The sequence below is a fragment of the Molossus molossus genome, unplaced genomic scaffold (assembly GCF_014108415.1).
Source record: "Molossus molossus isolate mMolMol1 unplaced genomic scaffold, mMolMol1.p scaffold_m16_p_12, whole genome shotgun sequence".
NCBI lineage: Eukaryota > Metazoa > Chordata > Mammalia > Chiroptera > Molossidae > Molossus > Molossus molossus.
The window spans coordinates 25635413-25662028 of NW_023425347.1; the positions used below are offsets into that span (position 1 = coordinate 25635413).

Genomic DNA, 26616 nt, shown 5'->3' on the forward strand with positions numbered 1-26616 from the left:
TACAAAAAACCTATGCCATGGAGCACTTCATGATAGAATAAAAGAAAATCTTAAATTTACTGGGGAGAATGACAATAAACTTCCTGTTGAAAACAATACAACCAGGAGACAGTGGAGTAGAGCCCATCTTACATTTTATGTATGTGGGTGTGTGGGGGGGGGATGAGAGACCTTAGAATTCTATGCCCAGAAAAATTATCTTTTAAAAATGAAGTTGGCGCCCTGGCTGGTTTAGCTCAGCAGTTAGAGCGTAGGCCCACGGACAAGAGAGGCCCAGGTTCGGTTCCCACTAAGAGCATGTGCCTCAGCTGCAGTTTGCCCCCAGCCCCAGTTGGGGTCGTGAGGGTGGCAACAGGTCAATGTGTCTCTCTCACATCAATGTCTCTCTCTCTCTCTCTCTCTCTCTCTCTCTCTCTCTCTCTCTCTCCCCCCCCAACTCTATCTGAAGATAAACGCACAAATGTCCTCAGGTGAGGATAAACAAATAAATAAAAATTTTAAAAAATATTTTTTTTTAAATGAAGGTGACCTTTCTTACTGCCCAGCCATCTTGGTGGCTGCTCTTGGTTGGGGATCGTCCTGTACCTAAGGCAAGAAGATGGAAGCTGCAAAGAACATGAAAAAGTTGGAGTGGATCAACTCTAGGCTCCAACTAACTGGTTATTAAAAAGTGGAAAGTGTGTGCTGGGGTACAAGCAGACTCAGAAGATGATCAGACAAGGCAAAGGGAAACTGGTCATCCTTGCCAATAACTGTTCAGCCTTGAGGAAATCTGAAATAGAGTACTATGCCATGTTGGCCAAGACTGGTTGCTCATCACTACAGTGGCAATAATATTGAATTGGGCACTGCACATGGAAAATACTACAGAGTACACGCACTATCACTGACCCAAGTGACCCTGCTATCATTATAAGCATGACAGAACAAACTGGTGAAAAGTAAATCATGTGAAATGTTTCTTTAATAAAACTGGCCAGAGCTTGGTTTAAAAAAAAAATGAAGGTGAATTTCTTACTACTACATTGGATTATACAATTCTCATAAATAAAAATTTTTTTCTTTAAATGACGGTGAGAAAAACCTTTAAAGACCTTTCCAACATACAAAAGTTGGAAGGTTCATCCAACTCCAGCAGATCTATATTAGAAATGTCAAAGTCCTTCAGGAAAAAGAAAAACAAAAATGATACCAGATAGATATTTAGATCTATACAAAGGGAAGAATAGCAACAGAAATGGCAACTATTTACATAAATAAAAAGAGCAGGTAGGCTGGACACATCTACCTTTATTTTATATTTAATTCCACAATTATTTTCTGTGGTTATTAAAGGTATCACATAATATTCCATTCCTCAATTTTGCCCTGCAAGTAAAGACTATGTTTCCATTGAGGTAGCTCCAGAATTTAAAATTGTAATAGCACTAATCCCTAACTTTGTAAAATACTCTTCAAAGATGTAACAACATAATAATCTGTAATAGCCTGGTGAGTGAAGGCAAATAAACCTAAATAAAAAGTTAAGAGAAATAGCCCGACCAGTGTGACTCAGTGATTGAGCATCAACTCATGCACCAAAAGGTCACTAATTTGATTCTTGGTCAGGGCGTATGGTCTAGGTTGTGGGCCAAATCCCGCCCCCCACGCCCCAGCGGGGAGGGCATGTAGGAGGCGGCCAGTCGATGTTCTCTCATTGATGTTTCTATCTCTCTCTCCCTCTCTCTTTAAAATCAATAAAGGGGGAAAAAAGAGAGAGAGGGAGAGAGAGAGAGCTAAGAGAAATAGATCTAAGCTGTGTATTACTTGCTTTGAATTCTGGCAATAAAAGCCAAGTGCATTTAACATTAAACTATACCACTAGTGTTTTTTGTTAAAAAGAAATATAAAAATTATTTAGGCTCTTCAATTCTTAAGAATGTTCACAATGAATAACTCTAATTTGTAACAGTGCATGCTGCCAAGCAATAATCTTATTTATGTGGGTCTATCATCTTTTCAAATTTGGGGATATAAAAGTATTTTATATCAACAAAGTGACACAGAATAGAAACAATAAGAAAAACATTTATACTGGCAATTCACCTGTGGGGGAAAAAAAAAACCTCTTAAAAGCCTAGAAGAAATATCACTGTTTTCAACATGTACTCATATCCAGAAATTGAACTGCACTAAGTCATGACATCCTCACCCTTAAAACAATTCACATTCTAAATCCCTTCTACTGGAAGAGGACTATCTTTTAACTCAGTAAGTCTTTTTTTTTCTTTTAATTCTCACCTGAGAATATTTTTCCATTTCTGTTCAGATAGAGTGGGAGGGAAAGAAAGGGGGAGAGAGAGAGAGAAAGAGAGAGAGAGAGAGAGAGAGAGAGAGAGAGAGAGAGAAAGAGAAAGAGAGAGAGAGAGAGAGAGAGATATCAACATGAGAGGGACGAACCACAACCAAGGTACATGCCCTTGACCAGAATCAAACCCGCTACTCATTGGTTCACGGGCCTATGCTCAAACCAGCCAGGGCTAATTAAGTCAGTCTTATACTGTCAAAGGCTTAACTAAAATACAGCAGCTCTGTTTATTTAACAGAAAGAAAACAGTTATGTCCCTACAGAGGCATGCACAGCCTGCACTTTTTACTCTCTTGGAGTTTGTTTTTAAAAGTGTGTCAGGGATCTTAGCATTAAGTACTGGCAAACTAGGGGCTTCCCCCCATGTGAAGCAACGACTAAACACCTTATCTTCACAAACTTCAACCTCATCTCACTTCTGCCTGCTCCATGCAAGCAAATACCTGGTCACACCAAGCTCTGCGAAGGAAATTTCATGCTGTACAACCACAAAGATCCTTCCTATGACTCAATAACTTCAAAAGAGGGACACGCCCACACTGTTCCATCTGCCCACAGATGGCTGTTGACGGTGGTGCCATGGAAGAAAGAGAGAAATCACAATTTGTATAAATCAAAATTGCTGTAACCCACGTTTGAAAAGTCTCTAATGAATGTGCATATTCACATGTAGCAATTCATGTACCACATACGCTCTGATGATAGGTAATGATATCTAGCACACAGTGCTCATTATACACAAGAGCTCTATTCATGAATTAACTTGTTCAGCACACAAAACCACCATGAGATGGTTACTTTTGTCATAGACATTGTACAGGTAAGAAAACTGAGGCCCAGTAATGTCACAGAACCTGCCCGAGAGCATATAGCAAGCAGATGGTTGAGCCACATGTTTGGCTCCAGTCCATACTTTTAACCACTGTGCCACATACAAGGTCCCTATGACATGTCCCTAAGAACCACAACGGTCTTTACATTTTTCCCATCTATTCCCTCCACTTACCCAAAAATACAATAAAATACACAGTTAATTTTGCTATGTATTTGAGTGGTCAGTTCACATGACCCCTTGTGGACCATGCAGTTTGGATCTTCCACTTACTTACACCTAAAAATATACCATCGCCAACTTCTTTGTACAACACCTTCTTTTCCATCACCCAAACAGATAACCTCTATCCCCATAACAACCATTCCAGTTTCTCACAGTCAGTCCACACTTGACAGATAAAATCTGTCCACTCTGGTTCCTGAAAATACTGATATTTCTTGCAGGAAATACAAATTTTAAAACAATCAAGTATAATGGGCTGGGCAATAGTAGTTAGGGAGGAGGGTAAGGAGCTAGGCACGGCCACCATCAAATTCAGAAGAGCCTATTAAAGGCTGAAACTCAGTTTCCATTATAAACAGTAAAAACGACATTAATCTATAATTTTAAAAATGATTTTAAACACCTACCACAATGATTAAAAAACAAAAACAAAAACCTAAGAACTGCCACCACACTAAGTCCTTCAGCTCTTCAATGGCCGGGCAGCCCTGTCCATCAGACAGGCAAAGTGTTTCTAGAAAGGTTGCCTTTCCGTTTACAAAGAGTGATTTTAGATGATGGCTTTTAATGGCTAAGTAAAATGATACCTTTTATTTGTACCTCAGTAAAGAATAATAAATGCATAAACTCTGGATTCTATTGTTTTCTGTGTGCCACAAAACTCCCCAAATTCATTTAAAACCAATGGCATCAAGTACTTAGGGCAAAACATAGCTTAGGGGGCTTCGTATAGAAAAATAACACTTTGTAAGCACATGGGATGTTCTGACTGAGGGCTTGAAAAGCATCGCCAGAAAATGGAATTGCTTCAATTTATCAGCTGGAAACTCAGAGCAAGGATGAACTAATAAGATTAGCATAAGCTCCAGCTCAGACTTTAATTTTTCTTAAAGAAGTCAAACACATAAATTCCTTTCATCCCCCTCCCCACCAAGACAACAGGCATATTAACTGTAAATTATGACCCTGGATTTTTACAATTCAATGTATGACTGTCTAAATGACAACAGAGATTGCAAATGGACAATCATAAAACATGCTCTTCCCATGTATTTATGAAGTTTCAGGGAAATTTAGACACAGGTTAAAAGTAGCATCTAGTCAACAATCCACCCAATGCTTGAAGTAACATTTTGAAATAACCACTTTAAATAGTTACTCTGGATTTGACTTGTCATCAGCAGAGACAGCAAACTCAGTCAGTATTAGAAAAGATACAACGTATGTAAAGTGAAGGAAAGGAGAGCATCTCTGCCTGAACAGTGCAGCAGCGATTTTCAACCTGGTATGCTGCAAGAATCTTTAAAACATGCAATACCTGACTTTTTATTCAGGAGCACTGACATCTTTATCCCTTAAAAAAAAAAAAAAAATGACGACAGCCATCTGGTGTGAATGAATCAAAGATATATCATTTTTTGGAGTCAGATTTGCAAAAGGAATACTTTTTGGGGTGTCACAGAATTTTAGTAATGAGTTTATGTAACATGGGATGCAAAAGGTTGAAAAATCGCTGCAGTATACTAACAAAGCCCAAAGAACTCAGGTTCTAGTTCACACATTCTGCCTTAGAGGACAGAGTAACATACCAAATTACTTAAACTAAATATTCATACTAAGTACCAATGAGGGATAAAAAATGAGCAGAAAAGCATTAAAAGTTACTCTTTTGTACTTAGTATGTACCCTGCAACATTGTGAAATGTATGCCCTCACTACACTACCTGTGTGTAAATTACATAGCCCTCTACCTGTAACACACACTACGACAGACCAACCCTAAATCTAGCCTGAGACCAGTCAACTCTTTATCTACAGTAGGTCCCCAGTGGATTTCACTAGCTGAGTTGCGATCACAAACAAATAAAATGCTACTATGAGTCTGTAGTTCGGTAAAACAACATGTTTAGCACACAGATAATTAGAGCAGATTAGCAATAGTGAAATTCGCCTTAAGTTCACCTTGAACAAAATTTCTCTTTTCCACTGGCCTGGAGAACTAAAGCTCAATAACTGTTTTGCACACAGGTGCCTCACGACACCAATGTGAGGAGCCTGGGACAAAGAGCCCCTCTAAGACAATGATGCCTACTGATCTTCATCATCACACTCCCACGCTGCCTGGGTCTTACCACAAGTGAGGGTGACAGACAGCTACACAACACAGCTAAAGGACTGGGTGCTGTCAGTTCCAACCACAGAGTCATAGAATTTTGCTCCCCAAAAGGAGATGAAAGATTATGCCAGATGCATGACCACCTCTACCCATTTTGGAAGCATGGATAGTATTACATTTTCCAATATATTTACTGGTGTGGTTTAGCTCATTCTGAGCTCCCTCTCGTGATGATGCAGTTCTCAAACTGGAGCAGAGCAAATATTTGTTACAGCGTATCTAAAACATAATAATAAGCTTGTCACTGAGACACTCACCAAAGTGTCCTTAAAAGGAGTAACATACAACGCCCAGTATACTGGCAGTATACTTCTTATATATGCTTGCTAACAACAAATCCAATGGCATCTAAGACACAGTGCTAAGGATTAAGAGTAAAGGAGGATGGAAGTTAATTCAGACTCTGTATCATGGACCTTTTTAAACAAAGACACAACATGATGGATAAAAATAAACTAAGACTTGGGGTGATACATCTCAAATTTCAGATCTAAAGTACAGTTCTGTTAAGGATTTTGATTATCCACACAAGGCTAACATTGTCCTTTCCCTCTGATTTGCTACCATACCCAGTTCTTCATTAGATATAAACATCTAGACAGTTTCCAAACAGTAACTATAATTCTGCAGAAAGAGTAAACAAAGAAGACCAAACCCGGGGAATTTTTTTTCCTTTCCCCAACCTCTCAAACTAACAGATTCTAAGAAAACGTCATTAATCTAGTCATCCAGGAAAACATCAAGTATGAGAACGGAAAAAGAACAAAATGAACTATAAATTCTAAATGAGGGTAAAAAGGGAAACAAGACATGACATATGAAATAAAGTGGATAACTAGCAAGGAGTCTTTAAAACACCCAATTAAAAGCATTATTATGTAACATCACTGCCACTGTTTGACCATGAAACCACAAACTCTTAACTACCACAGCCAACTTCCTTATCCAACTATCTTACGTTTATTTAAGAAAGTCTTTTTTTTTTTTTAACTGCTGATAAATTAAAAGTTTTAAGAACTGAATCCCAAACTACTAACCTGGTTAAACATCAAGTGGGTTTTGCTTTCCTGATAAGGGTAAAAAAGATTTTTCAAAAACACCACATTTAATTCTTCAAATTCTTATAAATATTTCTCTTCAGGAAAGGGAGAATACCATCTAATATACTCAAGAATATTAGTGATGAAACTCTATTAAAATGAGCAACAGTTTGATAGGAATTACAAGTTGGTGACTCTGGCCAATTGTTATGGCAGGAACGTGTTTTGTTAGGTCCATACCATTTTTTGTGTATTTAGTTTTAGTTATAATTAGTGGGCAATATTTAGAAACCAGGACATTCGATATAAAAAATTCAGAACTCTGACTCCACTATGAAATATCAGGAGGCTGGGTGAATGGGCCCAAGTTTGTTCCCATGTGGCAAAAACTGGCACCTAGTTTGCAGTCCCTGGTTTAAGGCACCAGTACTTTCAGCCTTGGGTACTAACCTTTTCCTCGACGGCCCTTCTTCAAAATCTGAAGAACTAACATCGTTGCTAGTAGAGGACACTTGGGATGCATCATCCTTCTCATTCTCTGACTGTTCTGATGCTGGTCCTAATCCCTTAGACTGGCCATTACCAAGGAGCCCTACAGGTGAGAAAAGGGGACAAACACTTAAATACATGACATCAGGAAGAATCACTTTACCACAGTTAACCCTGCACAATAGCTAGTGATGGATAGAAAAGAATTTAAAGGCAAATATCCCTTTTGAATAGGTATGTGGGGGGGGTCCCCACACCTCATCTACTTTGAACCATTTACAGGAGTGAATGCCTAACAAAGAAACAATTTTAATAGTAATAAATTCAAGCAGAAAATTTTAATTATAGTAATGTATGATAGGGTTCTTTTTCAAAGTACATAAACATCTTTTAGGGCTGGGAGTGGAAAGGAAGAAAGACATCTGAAATATTACTGATTCAAACTACTTATCCTTCAAGAGCTAAATATTTACTACAGAAATACTTAAGTCCTTTTTTGAATTGTTTTCAGGAACCAGTACCTGCCACAGAAGAGAAAATGTCATTACTTTATAGCCGTATCTTAGTTATTAACTAGAAATCCTACTATCCAACTTCCTTTTCATAGCAATCCATTATATCATACAGTCACCATATTTGCCTTTGACTGTTTCCAAGGATAGACTGTCTCCAAGGATAGGCTGTTTATGACTGAAATTATGGCACCATGCAGAAGAGGGAGCCTTGGAAGCCCAGGATGTATAACCAACCACACTGGAGATGGGTCCTAGGGAAGGGTTTATGCCATGTGATATGGAAGTATTTTAACAAGCAGCAAAGCCACACTAATGGGTGACAGTTGAATAAAAGCCTGGTGGGTCTTCTAACACTCATGTGTCTTTGCATCTATGGTTCATAATACAACTTAGGTTCTACCTATGAGGAAGAAGCTTATACCGACACCACTGTCCACAGTGACTGGCCTCTAATTTCACTGTTTAGTCCACAGCCTTGGGGGCACCAGCAGGAATACTAGCACAGTATCTGTAAAACAGCCATAGTGCTTGGCTTTTAATGGAAGCCAAATGTGCAGGATGACTCCTCGATTTTTGTTCTTTCAACCTTTCCACGATGTAACCACTTAATTTGCTGTATTAAATCTCTTTTTGGTTAAAAGAGTGGTTCCTGTTAGTTGCACTAAACACTATGTAGAATACAGTATCCAGTATATTGGGTAAAATTTTCTGAAAGAACACAGTACACTGCAACAAAGCCCTGGGACTTGACCTGCTTATGCATGCATTTCCCCAGTTATCTTTTTTACATCATTTCAGAGAATTTGTAATAACATAAGGTTAGAAATCTAATATAGTGCAATAAATACAATCCCATGGTTGTCACTGAGATATGTGGCTTTGGGAGTCATGAATATAATATGTAAATGAAAATATATATAACTTTCCAAAGAAAGGACAATGTGGGGAGTTTGCACTGTGAGTCAAAAAGGAGATATAATTGTATGCAAATCTTTAAGGCTATGGGTTGAACTGTGCCCGACATTTCAAAGATCAGAGCTATGCTACCCATTACAGTGGCCACACTGAGTATTTGAAACATGGCTAGTGTGGACAAGGAAATACATTTTTACTATTAATTTAAAACAGTGTAACTAGCATTTTATTAACAGTTTTATATTAATTAATTCTTGACATATTTGGATATATTAAGTCAAATATTCTCAAATTAATCTTACCTGCTTTTCATAGGTAAGCAGGTAAGTTCTTTTTTTTTTAATCCTCACCCAAGGACATTTTTCGATATTTTGTTCAGATTGAGTGAGAGGGAGAGAGAGAAACATCAATGTGAAAGGGACACATCGAGTGGCTGCCACCCGCACGACCCAACCAGGGCTGGGGGCAAACTCCAAACAAGGTACATGCCCTTAGCGGGAACTGAACCCAGGTCTCTCTGGACTGCAGGCCGATGCTCTAACCATTGAGCAAAACCAGCCAGGGCAGATAAGTTCTTTTAATGCAAGTTCTAGAAAACTAAAATTACATATGTGGGTTGAAATCACACCTCTATGTATCAGCGCTAAATTAGAGCATTTTAATAATGTCACATTGTGGGGAGCGGATGCCAGTACAACCAAACAGCCCACCAAACACTAGGAAGATTCAGATAATACTTATCCCAGTTAGGAAGCTGGCCCAGGGACATAAGATAACTCATATTTGTAAAAACAGATCAAGATGGATGAATTGCCACACTTGAAAACAATAGAAAATTCAAAGTAAAATTACTGGTTACAAAATCATGGGAAATTAATAAGAATAAAAACAGATACGCATTTTAAATATGTATACTCCTGATTCAGTTCTAATTTTTCAATAGTACATAAAGAATAATAAAGCAGGAAAGAAGGGAAGGAATATAAATTCATCCATTCGTTTTCTTAACACTTCTCATATGCCAGGGAGACAGGCATACCAAACAAAATCTACATTCTAGTGGGAGGAGATATATCGACAAACACACATAGATGTACCAGTTCGTAGTGTGTGCAAAGAAGAAAGTTTGCACCCATTATAGGGCAAGAAAAAGCGACAGGTGAGGGTGATGAATATGAATCAATAGATCCTGCAAGCAAGCATGCAATATATCAGCATAAGAAGAGCCAAGTTGGCCCTGGCCGGTTTGGCTCAGCGGTTAGAGCATCGGCCTGCGGTCTGCAGAGACCCGGGTTCAGTTCCCGCTAAGGGCATGTACCTTGGTTGCAGTTTGTCCCCGGCCCTGGTTGGTTGTGTGGGTGGCGACCACTCGATGTGTCCCTTTCACATCGATGTTTCTCTCTTTCTCTGTTCCTCTCTCTCCCTCCCACTCTACCTGAACAAAAATGGAAAAAGGTCCTCGGGTGATGATAAAAAAAAAAAAGAAGAGCCAAGTTGGAATTTGAAATATGCCTAAAAACAAAATACAAAAACCGGTGGAGGAGGAGGAGGAGATGAGGTGTTTGTTTTGAGGTTTTTCGTTGTTGTTTTGCGTGCCTCAATTTTTATTTTTAATTGTTGACACTATTACAGATGTCCCCCATTTTCCCTCCCTTTTGTCCCCTTCCACCCAAACACCACCCCAGTCTTCACCACATTGTTTTGTGTTCATGGGCTATGCATATATGCATATATGTTCTCTGGTTAATCTCTTCCAGTCCCATCTACCGTCCTACCATCTGGGATCTGTCAGTCTGTTCCATGCATCCATGCCTCTGGTCTTTATTTGTTCATCAGGAAGAAAAAGAAAGAGGTTCTGCTTCTTCAAGTATATTTGGATCAAGGAGGAAATAAAGAAGAACTAGATGCTGCTAGGTGAAGGTGGGGAAGAAATGCTGCTGTATCCTTTGTTACATAACAAGACCTTAATTATTTGCTCAGAGTGAGGAAGCAGTGAGTGAGTGAGTGGATAATTTAGCAGAGAAATGTTAAGCTATTCAATGGCAGCTATAAACTTGTCCTTCTAACAAGAATAATCTCCATAGACTACAAACAATAGTAATGATTCTCAAATTTGAGCATGAATCAGAATCACCTGAAGGGCTGGTTCAAACAGTCCCCTAGGCCTCAACCCCAATCTACCCTATTCAGATGGTATTGATGCTGCTTTGGTTAGTCCAGGGACCATCTTTTAAGAACCACTGCTGTAAGGGAAAACAAGGTTCAAACCAGTAAGAGACCTTGTTGACCTAAAACACTATATATAAAGCTATGGGCAAGTGTGAATGAAATCCCAGGAAATCAATTATGATTGCACAAACTATCACCATGCATGTAACTCACAGTGAGGCACCCAGTCCCAAAATTCTGTGTGGGCATTATTCCGTCTGTTATCAATAATATGTGAAGTGAAAGAAGGTTGCTTACAAAACCTATCACAAAGCTGTAAGAGTCACCTAATGACAAATACTGACTTTTAAAAAGTAACAGGCTGAGAAAAAGTATTCATATCTAAGAGAAACCAATATAAAAAGGCACATAACGTTTCTTCCCTCCAAAAAAAAAAAAACCCAACTGTCCAAGGACAAATGCAGAGAAGTTGGATTATAAAATTTCAGATGAAAAATGCAGAATTTTAATGGACTAGATGTGAGCTCAATGTGAGACAAACAGAGGAGGATGTTCTGAAACACTTAGTCAAGACTGAGCTACACCATTGTCTGGAAGCCCTCACCAGACAGATCTTCCAAGAGCAATAAAATTTCCCCCATTCCAAAGATTAACAATGACTGATTACCTCAACTACAAGAGAGGTAGTTTGTGGACTGACTTTCCAGATTAGGAAATGGGGCCCAAGCACAGGAAATTGATTGCCTGTTATGTAAATTGAAGGACCTTAGCTTTCCCTACCCTTTATAAGAGGCTGGTACTGACTTGTTCTGCATATAATTGACTTTTTCAATTCCAGTACTCCCATCCTGTATATGTCAGCACAAAGAAAATTTACATTTATTTTTAGTTAGTCTACATGGCTGGATAAATCTGGGCCTTTTCTTTTGTACACACACACACACACACACACACACACACACGCACTTTTATATCTCCAGTACACTGGCTATCCCCTTTCATTGTGAATGTTTTCACCCAAATCGTACTGCCTGAACCAATCCAGAAAAGCCAGGTCAGCAAGATGGAATATGATGCCACAGGGCAGAATACCCATTATTATAACATTAGACAAGCTAATGGGTGCTGCCTTTTCCTTCCCCTAACAAAGCACTGCCAACAATTTTTTAAAAAATTTTAGTCAATGAGAAATGATGAAAAGGCAACCCTCTCCTTCAAACACAAACTAATTTTATTTTTCCAACCCCTCCCCCAACCCGCACAAACCTTTGTTGGGGAGAGAAGGTTAAAGAGAAAAAACTAAATGACCCAAAGATTCAGTCTTCCCACATTAGCATTTGTTCTCTTCTATTAATATTCAGTAGGTTGAAGTTAAATTAAACCACATCTATTGTGTTTCACAAAAGCAATAAATATGAGCTGAAAATTCCAAATCACTGCAGTAAAGGCAGCCTGGGGACTGCCTGCAACCTCGGCTAGTCACCATCAGCTGACAGGAGCGGCATGTCACAGGCCCGCGACCGTGTATCCACCACAACAGCAGTGCTTGTTCTTACAAGCTGAGAACCCCAAGGAAATCTGATACTGCAGAACCCTGCCATCAAATTTAGGAGCTTTTCATCCCATCTTCCAAATTAGCAAGAAATGAAAAGGTAGAAGGCCATACACTAAAACAGTCTTCTTTCTAAGCCTGGAACAGCAGCAGCAAAGAGGAATAAGAATTCCTGTTCTTAGAGGCTGGAGATACAAAATCTCCTTCTTGCCTTAACGAAAAGGGGGTTGGGAAAATTGAAACACAAATGAGGTCAAAGATTCCTTTAGCTGATGGAACTTCAAATAGGCAAGTGATGAGAGCCACAGATTTCAGAACACAAATGTATATATAGAAGGTAATTCTTTACTAATATCTGAAAAAAGAACTAGACTTACAGTCCTTATAATTTTATGTTTTAGACACAAAGACATTTCACTACTCCTCCCATTAGCTACACATACATGACACTATAAACCTCCCCCCCCCCCCCGCCCCGAAAATCTAATGCCTCTATTTCACAAAAGCCATACTTAGAGAAGGGTTAAAAAGAAGAAAAACAAGGAAACTTTGAAGCTGTTCCCTAGCTTCCAAAACATCTGGAGCACACCAGACGTATTTCCATATTAGGGAGAGTCAATGTATTTGGCTTTGCTGTAGAAGGGATGCACAAAAGGCAATTCTGTATTATAGAGCCAATGCCCGTCTGTCGCCCTGTCACTGTGAGACAAGGTATCACATTACATATTAAACAGTCAAGCATCCAAAGAGAGCTTTCATTTTCAGCAGCTGTGTGCGTGTGCGCGTGTATTGGGGGATGGGGACTGGGATGGCTACAGCCCTCTGAGTTGAGAGAAAAATTATAAATGCAGTCCCCTTGGTCGAGGTAGAACCCTCTCTGAGGTATTCAGAATGCATAGCTTGCTGCCATTGCTAGAGAAAAAGAAAGACTATTTCACTCAAATTTTGAGAGAATTGGATTGTTTGCTTTCTGCATTTGGATGCCAGGGAAAAAATCTTTCCCGGGCCAGCTTCACAGGTTCAACTGTATACATTCAGGTCAGCAGCTAAGCTTTTCGATCTATCCTAGAGTTCCAGGAAGGGGGTGAGCAGTGCAATGATGGCAGCGAAGCCGAGCCCGGGCTGGCCTACTGACATCCTCTCCATATCAAAACAGTGAGAACAAATGACAATTGTGAGGCATGATGTCACTGTCACACTCATGGTCAGCAAAGCGCAAATGAAAGAGGTTTAATACCTAGGCTTATGAAAAATAATTATCCCTTTCCCTCAGGAGAATGGCCCCTAAGCAGACCAGGACTCCCCTTTGTCTACTCTCAAATAGCTAAGGAGATTTCCCATTCCAACCAAGAAAATGCAGTCCAAAAAGAGCCTGGGGTCAGAGTCCCAAGACACACAGGGGCAACATGGGTTTTTGTTAGTTTAACACCCAAAAAGTAGGTAGGTAGGAAGATGGAATCAATCAATCCCGCAGTATCCCTTCACAGCCACCAGACCTTCATTCCCCACAAAACCTTCTTGGGGATTCTAAACCTCCTTTGCATGCTCAATTTTTGAGAAAAATTATTAGACAAAAACATGACACAGTGATAACTAGTAACATGGAAAAGTTGGGCCACTGGGTAAGCAAGAAGAACATCTGACCCTCTCCCTTTTTTCCTATTTCAGAATCATGCAAATAGCTAAATTTGAGAGTCAAGCAGGAAAAGAAAAAGGCAGAACCCTTGAGCCCAGAAGGCATTCCCTCACCTTCAGGCACAAAGGAAGAGCCCAACAGACATGTCACACATACACACAGAAGGAAGGGTGATCAGATCACTGCTATTAGGAAAACAGCCCTATTCTAGCTGTATAAACCTCCAATGAATGAAGATAATCAAAAGACAAAAGATCTCTCCTTTCCAAGTCTTTACCAGGAGTCACAAGAGCAGAGAAAACACTGGTCCTGGAGAGAAGGATAAAAAACAACCTCAAAGACTGAACTTCATTCCATACAAAGATCACTCAATGGGAAGGACCCATGATCTCTAGGAAAGATTTCTGGGTCAGCCCAGAAGGTACTGAAACTCTCATGATCACTATACTGAGCAAAACATACTGTGCCTTTGGGATTCATTCTCATTCATTCATTCTCTCTCTCTCTCTCTCTCTCTCTCTCTCCCCCCCCCCCCCCACCTTTTCCCTCATTCTTCAGCCTTAACATAATTTTTATAACAATCAGGAGAGGTATATATCTTGAGTAATTATTATTAAAATACAAACATCCACATTGCTCTACAATGAGTTGTTTTTTGGCATTCAATCATTGTAACTCCTTTAGGCCCAGCCCAACCCTTATTTATTTTATACAGGCAGACCAGTCAACCGCATGCCTACCAAGCAACCCAGTCATAACTGTCCATCGAAAGCAGGAATCCTTGGAGTCCTCTAGTACATACAACTCAAGCTCCCATCTGCTAAGTAAAAGGGTTCTACTGTACAGATGGTCCAGTACTGAACACTCCCAAGATCGAAGACAGCCTTCCACATTAAAAAAAAAAAAAAGTGATTAAAGACATGTTGGTGGGAAATGAGCTGCAGAACAATGGCGTCATTGCAGAGCATGTTAGAGGTAAACAGGGGGCCTTTTTTAAGAAATTATTTTAGATAATGAGACCAACGTGTTCAAAGTTTTATGTTCAGATAACATGCCAAAATTCAATTTTACAAATCATGGAATTAGCACTTTCCATATACACAGCATGTTCTCCGATAGCTAGTGATGTCCTCAGAGAGCTAGTGCTAGCCTACCTTTAAGTTCATTACAATGTGTGTGTTTATCATCTTTAAAGCTTCACATCATCATTACCTTTTTACACACACAAATATAAGTTACTCAAAGAAACAGGCTCTCTAATATTATTAGCAAGTCTCTACGAAGTTAAGCAAAGCTGCCTCCAATGCAAATCAACAAATCCCATCAGGTCACTAGTTTGTATACTGGTCTGTAATGATAAATGGGCACACCTCAAAATAATTTGTGTCCTGTAAATAGCCACAACCTTATTCCCAAACCTCTCTGGCTACCTTGATTCCCTAAGACAATATAAGTGGACCCCAAATAAGTTCTACATTGTTTTGTCTGTAGCATGACTGAGAGGAGTAGGTTTCCAGGTATCTTCATTACCTCACTCACACACAGGCCAATCAACTGCATACCCACTTTTCAGATGGATATGAGAAAGAATTAAGTAGGCTATTCAAAGTAAAAAAGTAAAAAATAAAAAATCTGCTGACAGCAAACAAGTTCAGAGAGGCCTCCTGCCTCCCAGTGCACCATTCTTTCCCACAATGAAACTGAATGGAACCAGAACAGGAAGCACAGCTCCAAGCATGTGGCCACAGAATCTGAAAAGATTTGAGACATTAAAATTCATTCGTGTTTTTATCACATAATACAAGCAGAGGTTAATGCATAAAATATGGTAGAAGAATCGAGAACACTGTAAGTTTTAAAGCTCTAAGGTCTAACCTAGAGTCACTTACTATCTGTTTCCATGCCTCAGTTTCCTCCATTTTCAAGGAAAAAAGATAGGAGGTAGAGAAAGAAAATCTGAAGGGAAATAAAACCATCATGCTGTTTATAAAGAAAACCAAAGCTATGGTGAGGATGAACTAATTAACTTTAAGCAAACATCTATTTTTAAATGCTGGGAAATGATCACATACATTGGCAATAAAATAAAGGGACCAGGCATAGCTGGATGGCATTCAGACCCCAGATAGAAACGTCTAAATTCATACAAGCCTGGCTGAAACTGCAGATTTGGCCAAAATGGTCAACAGAGCTGAATGCTTTAAGAGCGACATTAATTCTCTCTTGTAAATTTCCACAGTGCCTTTGCAGGAGCCACCATTGCCCCTAGGGAGGATATCAAAGCTAAAAGAATGTTAATATTAAGCAAATCATAACACTTTTTACATGCTCATATACATAGCACCTTGCCATCCATAATGGATTTAATCAGGACCCCAGCAGGGAAACCCACAAAAGGCCTATTTTTCCAACAAAAGCCATACCAGCCTGAAACAAATCTAGAGCTATTTGGTTTTATTTTATTTATAGGAACAGACCTTCTATCCCAGGTTCCTCAAGATAAGCCACCAAAAACTGCACCTGACAGACCCGTGGAGCAGCCATCCTCAGAGCCGGATCATTGCAGAGAGACAGAGAGGAAGGAGGACAGAGAGAGAGGGAGGGAGGGAGGGAGGGAGGGAGGGAGGGAGGAAGGAAGAGCTCGGAGAGGCAGGCTCCAGAGCACTTGTCAACAATCCTCCCTGTACGTAATAAGCAGGCGGCAGTGCAGATTCCGGCAGTGCTGATTCCGCGCAGCAATAGGACGGCCGAGCGGCACGAGGGAGGGGGCTGGGGGTGTGCTCACCAGGGAGAGAAGGTTATTTATGTGGATGGGAGGGAATATGACACCCAAGAGGAGGGGTCTGGGGCTTTATTATCCCCACTCCTGATAAATTAAAATGGAGAAAAGGAAAAGAGCAACTAGCTTTTCATCCTGCAATTCCCCCAACCTGCAATGCAGACAAATCCTTATTTTAGGATTTAGGTGGGGGGCCATACCTTTGATAGGGGCAGTCCACACTTCTGTATGGCCAGTCTGTCAGACCCCACCCTCATTCCATACCCACTGATGGTGGGGTCCGTGGCACATTTTCAATGGCATCCCTTTTTAATATCATAATCTGTATCATCCAGCACTTGCCTTTTATTTATTTTTATTTGTTTTTTTGGCTGGAAACCTGGGCAGCTCTCCAGACAGACTGCAGAAATCTCTTTCCACATGCTCCTCCTCCAGCCCACCCTCCTCCTCCCTCCAATTCCAGCTACCAGGGTGCTTCATTACTTATGTGAGGACAGCATGGGCCACAGCTGCCCTCCCCACCCCAACACATGGGCACCCTCCCCCAGGCACATAAATTCATCTAATCTAATAAAATAGAAGCTGTTTTACCTCATTGTTTCTTGAGGATCTTTCACAAAACAGGGTCTGTGGCCTGGCAGCTGCGAGAAGGGTGAAAAAGGCAAGAATCCAACAAGGCTGGCCAGCTCCCTGGCCTCAGATAACTGGAGCTTGCATCTCCTTTCATAGGGCATAAGCTTTTTAGTTTTTAAAGTCAATTCTTTTGAAGCTTTTAACTTCAGCTGGCAATTATAATTTCCAACACACATGCTCTGAACACCATCCCACACTTGCCTCTTTATGCTTTTCCAAAGGGGAAAAAAGATAGTGCAGGGCCCTCAAAGAACCCACATGGCATGAAAAGTTTGCCTCACAGATTCATCCAAGGGAATTGGGAAAAGAATGGTCCTTACTATTACTTTTCTGTTGTTGTTGATTAACCAATGAGTTATTTCGACTCACAAATCCCCTGAAGACAGATTTTAGCTTTGCTCAGGGCATCTAGCTGACAAATCACCAGGGCATATCTATCTGCCTCACTTCTAACCAAAAAATACCAGGAGGCAGGTGATGGTCTTCCCTAATCTCTACTTGGTATCCACCACTTTAAAATCAGAATAACAAATAAGGCCTTAGGGGCAATCTAATACAATCCCTCATTTTACAGGTGAGTAACCAAGGCATGTGTAGGTATGGTTCTTAGACAAGATCACAGAGCAAGTTCCTTTGATGGTCTTAATAAACAGAAGGCTATCCATGAATCCCGTGATGTTTGCGGACAGGGACAAGTAACACACAGGAACAACCTTATTATACAATTCCCTGTGGATCACAGGGTTGGAAAATGCCTCTCCACTCCTTCCACTCCCAGTGCAAGCCACAAAGCAGGCCCTCACTGACTTCTCTCCACGGCAGTATATTCCTATCATGTTGAACAACTGTTTGGCATGTGTCCCACTGAAGCATAAGTCATACACAGTCAATTAAAGGACATTTAAGGGATGACTATTTGGCTTTTTTTCCCCCCTCTTTCTGTTGAGACCTGTCTTTTGGCATCTTCACTAACCAAAAGCACCCAAAACAGAACTGGAAAGGAGGTATGAAACAGATATTTGAATGTACGGTAATTCTGAGGAAAGGTTGGTAAGAAAGTAGAAATCACAAGACATAAACAACTGGCCAGAAATGAAGTTTGAGGGTCATCTGTGGATACTTAGCCCCAGTCTTCTGACAGGAGTGTGCACAGGCCATCAACAGTACTCTCCCTGACTTCACTGCTGCTGCTGCTTCCCATCAACTACAAAAGTAACAAGGTATTTAAAATGAAAAAGGTACTTCCTGGCTAGTTTGGCTCAGCAGTTAAGAGCAATGGCCCGTGGACTGGAAGGGTTGTAGGTTTGATTTTTGGTCAAGGGCACCTACCTGAGTTGCAGGTTCAATTCCTGGCCCCTGTCAGGTCTGTGCAGGAGACAACCAACTGATATCTCTCTCCCTCTTCCTTCCTCTCTATCGCTCAAAATTAATGGAAAATATCCTCAGATGAGAATTAATAAAAGAAAAAGAGAAAGACCTAACAGGATGTTGGCCTCAGGCTGCTTTTACTTCCAAAACCATTATCAGCATCTAACTGCTGTCAGTATTTCCTAAAATAGATGCTTAGATAGCTCAGTGTGTTCAACTCTGATCTGTGACCTGCTGTTGGGTCAGGATGGAGAGTTGGAAAACTCTTGCCTAAGGTCAGTAGGTTTTGGATTGTTTAGATAAAATGCTGGTTTACCAAAGAGGAAACCTATCAACAGTACCGGACAGACTAACACCCTCCTCTTGGAGCCGCACAATAAAATTGAGAGCTAGGTTCAGTGTAAGAACACCAACATAACCCTCACTATTTAAAATCTTGAAAAGATGCAAGAGTATAAAAGGTGAGAGTGGCAAGGACTATTTCTTTGTTCCAAGTTGGTATGACTGACAGTACCACCAGCTAAGCTTCAATGGTCAAAGCTCAGAGCAAGTCCCAACTCTAAAGTAAAGACTTCTCAAATATTATCAACTTCAGTCTCCCATTTTAATTTTTAATAAAGAATACCTGCCAGCCCATAACCAAACCCAGTTACTAAAACATTACCTATGTGCTTCCCCCTTTCCTATTTAATTATTTTTAAGTTGCAGCACAAATATGTATGCCTAAATAGTGTATTATTTCACTATGCTTATGAACTTCACAAAGAGTGTCACTCTGTGTTTAGTCTTTTGTTTTCCCCCCAGCTCAACATTAGGTTACTAAGATCCAGCCATGATTTTGCTTATACTTTGCCCATTCATTTGCATTACTATTTACTATACTCCATTGGATGAATATCTACAATTTATTTTGATTCTCTTGTTGTAAAGTGTTGCCAGTCTATTGCTATCACAAATCAAACTGCAAACATTCTTCTGCTTGTCCCCTGGAAAGCTGACACTAGACTTTCTCTGGGACACATACCTAGGGTGGGATTATTCTTAAATATGCAAAAACTCAAATTTACAAGTTAATGACAAATTGGTTTCCAAAGCAGGTGTCAATTTTTGCTTGTGCACCAGCAATGTATCACTGTAATCTCTAGATGTTTAAATGTAAAGACCTCCTGTTACTCATGACTCCAGAGAACAAGGCACTCCAACTGCTTACTTCAGAAGAAAACAGAATTTCAGAAAGGATCTCCGATCGTAAGAAATGCAGTGCCGCCAGCCAGGTATATAGCTGCCATCCCACCTAATTATCACCTAAACACCAGGACATGTGAGGACATATTTTGCTGGTAAGAGCCTCAGAATTAAGGACCTACCTATGTGCATAGCCATTTCATCATTACCTCTTAGTTGGGCCAACTCCAGCAGCCCACTGGCTGTACTTCGCATTTTAAAAATATATGACTAGAGCAAACGGCAATCTAGGACTTAAATAAAATGTGAGAGAGCAATTCATCTGCACATCTTAATCAAATTTGGATATCTAATAGTACCCTCTGTTGATTAATTAAAGAACCTGCTGCCTCAGAAGCATTAGGATCTTATTTAATTCACGTATCAAATCAAGGAAGTTAGTGCATAGTGAGAGCTAGGACCCATCTAATAAAGGAAAGACAGGCCTTACAGAGCTGGAGCAAGTCACGGAACATTCCTTATCATTCATGATACGCCTCCAAAAGCTCCAATTTCCTACTACCTATACAAGTTACTGCATACAAAGGTGGCACCTTAGCATTTGGGTTGTATGAAACTCATAACAGTTTCCCCCCAAAATGTTTATTATTAAAGAGAGGTAGGGGTCCAGTGGATTGCCCTGTGTGAGAGAAGGACATGAGGTTTTAGAATCTGAGAATTTCATATAGGAAATAAGAGAATTTTCATGATCACATTGCATTAGCCAGGTTTTCACAAAGATATTTGTTATTTGGTCTGAATTACATAGTATTGATCAAATCACATAGGTCTGCTAATATTTGACTTGCAAAAATATTAAAGTGTGGGTACTTTACAGCAGCCGTCATAATACTAATAAGCATTGCTTGTTAGAATATTTAAATGAAAGTTAATACACTGGCAATATACCAAGCAGAATTAGGTACACATGGAGTCTGGCTTGGATTCTTTCCAAGAGGGCTTGGTAATTCCTGAAGCACCAACAGCGCTCAACTAACTGTATAATTCATGTGACTGGCTCTATAGCCAACCTGACTTCTAGGCCACACTATACAATTATAAAATAATACCAATAATTACATGAACACAGTAGGGAGATGTGCACTGGGTGACTGTATATTACCTGGCGAAAAAACTTGGTACAGTCACTAATACCAATGAAATCGCACTACAATTAAACCAGAAAACCTCAAATTAAGAAGCTATCAGAAAAGACAATGTCCCATCAGATTTTTTAAATTAAAAAAACTGGTTTATTTGGTAAGCATCGAGTACTAAGAACCTTAGTGGTTCACAGCACACACAGAACAGTACAGGTGAGGTTGCCTGGTTCTAATCCTAGTTTAATTCATCAACTATATAATCTTTAAGGAGAATCACTAAAAGTGCTATGCCTCAGTTTCCTCATCTGTTAAATGGACAAAAGGACAACCATGGTTGATTTAATTAAAGCCGACAATATATGTAAAAAGGTTCGTGGTATATAGTTAAGTGCTACCTATACAATATGTCTTGATAAACTTTGGTGCTAATGAATTACTCAAAATTTTTGTTCAATATATACTTTTTTAATCTTCACCCAAGGACATTTTTGCATTTATCTTCACATAGAGCGGGAAGGGGGGAGAGAGAGAGAGAGAGAGAGAGAGAGAGAGAGAGAGAGAGAGAGAGACATTGATGTGAGACACATTGACTGGCCGCCACCCACAGAACATCATGGGTCTGGGGACAAATTGCAACCGAGGTATGTGCCCCTAGTGGGAACCAAATCCAGGTCTCTTAACCACTAAGCCAAACCAGCCAGGGCCAATATATACTTTTAATTATTTGGTTATTAATTTAAAAAATAATATATATATATATATATATATATATATATATATGCTGTTAGTATATTTTTTAACGATTCAGATAATAAATTTGAAAAGGTAAACACAGAAATGATGCCAAGTTAAAAAAAGATTATCAACATTAAGATTATTCTAAAAACATGAGCCATAGCAGCACAAAGTATAATTCAAACAGAATCTCAACACTGTAATTTTACCTACTTGAAAGCTAATAACTAATGGGAAAAAAAAAAAACTTGCCCTGGCCGGTTTGGTTCAGCGGTTAGAGCGTCGGCCTGCGGTCCAGAGAGGCCCGGTTCGGTTCCCGCTAAGGGCACGTACTTCGGTTGCAGTTTGTCCCCGGCCCTGGTTGGTCGTGCGGGTGGCAGCCACTCGATGTGTCCCTTTCACATCGATGTTTCTCTCTCTCTCTCCCCCTTCTTCTCTCTCCCTCCCACTCTATCTGTACAAAAAATGGAAAAAAATGTCCTCGGGTGAGGATAAAAAAAAAAAAAAAGAAAAAACTATGTTTGAAAAGTACTGATATGAAGCACTGACTCAGGTCACTATTGCAAAGTAGTTGCTCACCTTTTCAAACCTCTGATTCTGACTAAACCTGCATTCCCATAAACTGCTAATATGGTAATAAATTGATCAAATATTTCTAGAGAGACACTTGGTAATATGTGCCAACAATTATTTAAAGTTTGGAATTCAGCATTTCACTTCTAGAAAGTAATATTAAGAAATTAATCCGAGAAACAAAGGTTTTTGAACAATGATTTCAACAGTTTAATTATTTTGTTGCTTCTTTTACTGGCTTAAATCCTACCTGTGTCTATTTTTAAAAAAATTTCTTCTGTGTTAGCTTCCTGAGCCATGCAATAAACAACTAGCAATGCTATGGGTTTTCAAACCTGACTAACACTCCATGACAGACAGTCCATAGAGACGCTGGGGTAGCTGGCTTGGGTTCTGCATGCAAATGACACATTCTCATAATTATTTGAACTCTCAAACCTCAGTGCCTTTGCAAATGCTGTTCTCCTTTCAGAATATTATCTCCTTTCTGTCTGCCTAGAAAGCTCATGCTCCTCATTCTGGTCAGCCTTCAGTGACACATGCCACCTGCACTACAGGTGCTACTTCAATGCAATACCCACAATGACAAGCTAACGTTGACATGCCATGCTCCATAACCAAGAGGATTTAGTCTTGCTCATCATAATGACCCTCAAAACCTAGTCCATACATAAAGAAATGACTGAGGCCTAATAAAGGCTGTTGAAAGAGTTAAGCTGTTGCTAAAGGCCATTTTAGACCTTTAAAAGCCTTAAGTGTCCTACCTCAAAGGCCTCATTCTATGACTTACCAATTATTCAAAGGTACCCCTTTTTCTTCCTGGAGAGAAAAATGGTTCCAATAATTATCTCTTTGTGTTTAAAGTATTTGGCTACGAATAACCTCTGTGATTTATAATAAACTGACTTCTTGGAATTCACTGATCAAAATTAGAAATTCTTGGGAAACAGCCTTCAAATTTTCAGGTGAAATTAGGATGCTCATAAACCTAACACTCAACAACCTTGACATTATGTTTTCTAGAAATTTAACCCCTTTAACTTTGAAGTTTTCTTTGTTCTGAAGTCAATGATTTCTTTGTCTATAAAGCTGTCTTGTATCTTCCTCAAAGTATTTACCCTTTTATATCCTACTTAAACTCAATTTGTTACTAAAATGTTTAAATGAAAGCCAAAATGAACTATAGCCCTCCTATCTTTTTTATAAAGTCAAGTTACATCAGTCACTTAATTCTGTGTGTATCCTTCACAGTATTTTTTTTTTAATTCTCATTTACCATACTGAGACTAATGCTAAATATAAAGCATAATTTGTTAAAATTATTACACACAATGTTTTTTTAAAAATCACATATTCAAAAACTTACTAACATGAGAAAAAACTCAATATTTTAAACAGCAGAGATTCTACTACACATAATTAAATTGGGTTTTTAAAAATGTAAGAGTACAGGAAAGCAGACCAGAGGAAATAAAACAAACAAAAAACAAATAGAAACAACTATATTCACTCCAGTGGCAGTCTTCACAATTTTCTGAAATTCCTAAATTATTCACTATTAAATAAATTATTTTAAATAGGTAGTTAAAAAAAAAAAAAAAAAAAAATTTGCCATGGAGCTAACAAAATACCTGGATATAAGTGAGAACAGTAGACAAAGACAATTGTGAAGCCAGCAACACATTGCTATATTGAAGTCAAGGATAATATAACTATCGTGACATTAATATCATGGGCAAAAGTATTCTGGAAATGTACCAAACACTGAAAAACATTTGAATAAATCATTCGTTTTTTCACATTGTTAGCAATGTGTACATAACATATCATGAGGGTGGTTAAAAACAAATGTTTCTGAAATGATGTACACTGGCTATCTACAAAGGCCTGACAAAAACAAAAGATAGATCATGAGGATAAAAAAGAATTTCACCACTATGCTCATCATGACTCTAGAACAGCACTGCCTAAAATTTGGTAGCCCCTAGCCACATATGGCTTTTTAATTAACTAACACGAATCGGACCAGCTAGGCATCAAGGAGTCACGAGTTACTAGTGGCAAGTGGCACCCATAAAGGACAGCGCAGACAAAAAACATTTCAATCACTCCAGAAAGGTCCACTGGATACCACCGATCCATAGATTTTTACAAATGTAATCTCAAGACCTGTCGCCAAATCTGCAGGCAACAGCAGCCTCTCTTGCCTCTCCCCTGTCCTCTGCTAGGAACTTAGACCCAAAAGGGCAAGTCAGACAGACGGTGACTTCTTTTCAGGGGGCATGGGAAAAAGGAGAGGAGGGGCAAACGAAGCAGAAGCTGACAAATCCCCTACAATTCAGCAGCAGATGGCTCCCAGTGTAATCAGTCTAGCTTTTTAGAAGAGCTGAGAAGGGAAACCAGAGACTGGAACATTAAAAAGCTATGAGTTTATTCAGAAAACTAAAAAGTAGAAAAACTTGCTCTTTATTTGCAAAGCAATTATCCCAAAGGGTGATTTATATAATAAAGGGTTTTAGGTGATCTTGATGTAGTTTGTGGGTGAAAGGTCAGCAATCATCAACTAAGACTCATGAACAAAGTGCCACATGAAATTATTCTGACTATCTTCAAGCCCAAAAGTACAAAGAAGTGTCACCCCACATACAGGTGACACTTGGCTCACAGTCTGAGTTCCTAGACACACAGGAAACCTCCATCCTGTGTGCAGGTGAGACTGGGGAATGGAGAAGGATACACATAGCATAGGCGACAAACAGCAGCAAAGGAAGACACATTTCCTCTTGATTACCTCCTATCCATTTCTCCCCAAATTCTGCAAAAGCATCCAAATGTCTAACCAAACAGCACTAGGAACCTAGCAAGTCAGAAGAACATGACGAGTCATAAGCAACAGTATATCACCAATCACTAAAAAACAAAACCAAATGGGAACAAGGATGTGTTGTTTACATAAGGAGGAAACCAATGAAGAGATAACTGCTCACCATGATGCCCATTTACTGGTACAACTAGAATTATAATCCAATGTCAGTGCTCATTACAATGCATCAATTTTTTATAATACATCCAATATTGCTTTAAATGGAAGGAATCCAGAAATTTTGGTTTCATGATTCAACAGTCTGCCATGTGAATGGTTATACAACATAGCCTCCATCACTTTCTAAAAAGCTGCTGAAAATATACAAGCCCTAAGAATTTTCTTTCCTTGACCCGAACCCAAAATTTCACTGTTATCCTGATGTACTCCAGTCACTCTGTCCTTCTGCCTGCCTCAGGCTGCCCCTCCAGCCCTTCTGGCACAGATCCATCCTCTTTCCCTCCCAATGCCAGCTCAGAAAGCTTTCTCCCAGGATCCTCAGAGACTACAGAATCAAGTGCTCTGCACACTGGTATGGACGTCCCACCTACAGAAACCTCACTCCTACTCTTCCCATAGGCCAGGTTTCCCCAACACCACTGAGGGCTAACCTGCTGGGGAAAACAAAACAGGAATCACTTCCTTCAAGCTCAGTGAGAGCTTCTGCTCCCCAAGGCCCAGGGTGAGGTCTAATTACAGGACACTGGCGTCCAGACCCAGGGAAGAGGGCAAACTAGTCCCATAAAGTGTGCTGTTTTATGACACAGCTACAGCTTTTATGGGAAGCAGTTAAGTAATGTATATCTAGAACCTCAAATAACAATTACCCTTGAATGCTTATTTTCTGCCAGGTACTAAGGACTTTAAATAAACCTAAGACTACCACCTCAGAGAAAGAAATGATTCAGAGCTGGGAAACAACAAACAAGAGCCAAACCAAAGAGAATGGCCAAATCAGGTTTGGTAGTTCTTTTCACCCTTGGTAGGATGATGAGGCCATCCCTTTTGGCCAACAGCATGTTTCTCCCTGCCGATTTCCACAAGCTGATTTGGAGGTCTCTGGCCTACTGGCCCAGACCTGGCAGGAGAATGAATGCCTAACAGTGATCTCCAGTAGGCCTCTAGATCACCTGCATTCACGGCTCCAGAGCCCCGAGCTCTGGCCACTGCAACTAAGCTTGCCTTTAGTCAGTCCTCCCTGGAAGGTGTAGTCTGGGTTCACATAGGTGCCCTCTTTGAGGATTTACAATATAGGGATATCCTGAACTCTCTGTGCCCACCCCCCCACCCCACCCCAAATACACAGTCAGTTCCTCGGAGAGAAAGCACTTGAGCTTGATCATTTTTCACAGAGGGGCTAAGTAACTGGAGGAGAATGTACGTGGAGTGGGCCAGCTGGGGTGGCCAGCATCTACCATCCACTACCAAGAGCAGCCACTTGA

General features: G+C 39.9%; 1 protein-coding gene and 1 pseudogene across 11 annotated transcripts in view; one reads left to right on the forward strand and one right to left on the reverse strand.

The window, feature by feature from the left end:
• JARID2 (jumonji and AT-rich interaction domain containing 2) overlaps nucleotides 1-26616 on the reverse strand; it is a 266545-nt gene that overhangs the window by 100532 nt on the left and 139397 nt on the right. For 9 of the 11 annotated variants that reach the window (XM_036257239.1, XM_036257237.1, XM_036257242.1 and 6 more), the window contains one exon: nucleotides 7071-7212. The exons of the other annotated variants lie outside the window; for them this stretch is intronic. In XM_036257239.1, coding sequence (XP_036113132.1) covers nucleotides 7071-7212 — 142 coding nt within the window. The remainder of the gene's footprint in view (nucleotides 1-7070; nucleotides 7213-26616) is intronic. 11 annotated transcript variants of the gene reach the window in all.
• Nucleotides 599-945, forward strand: LOC118627081 (annotated as a pseudogene).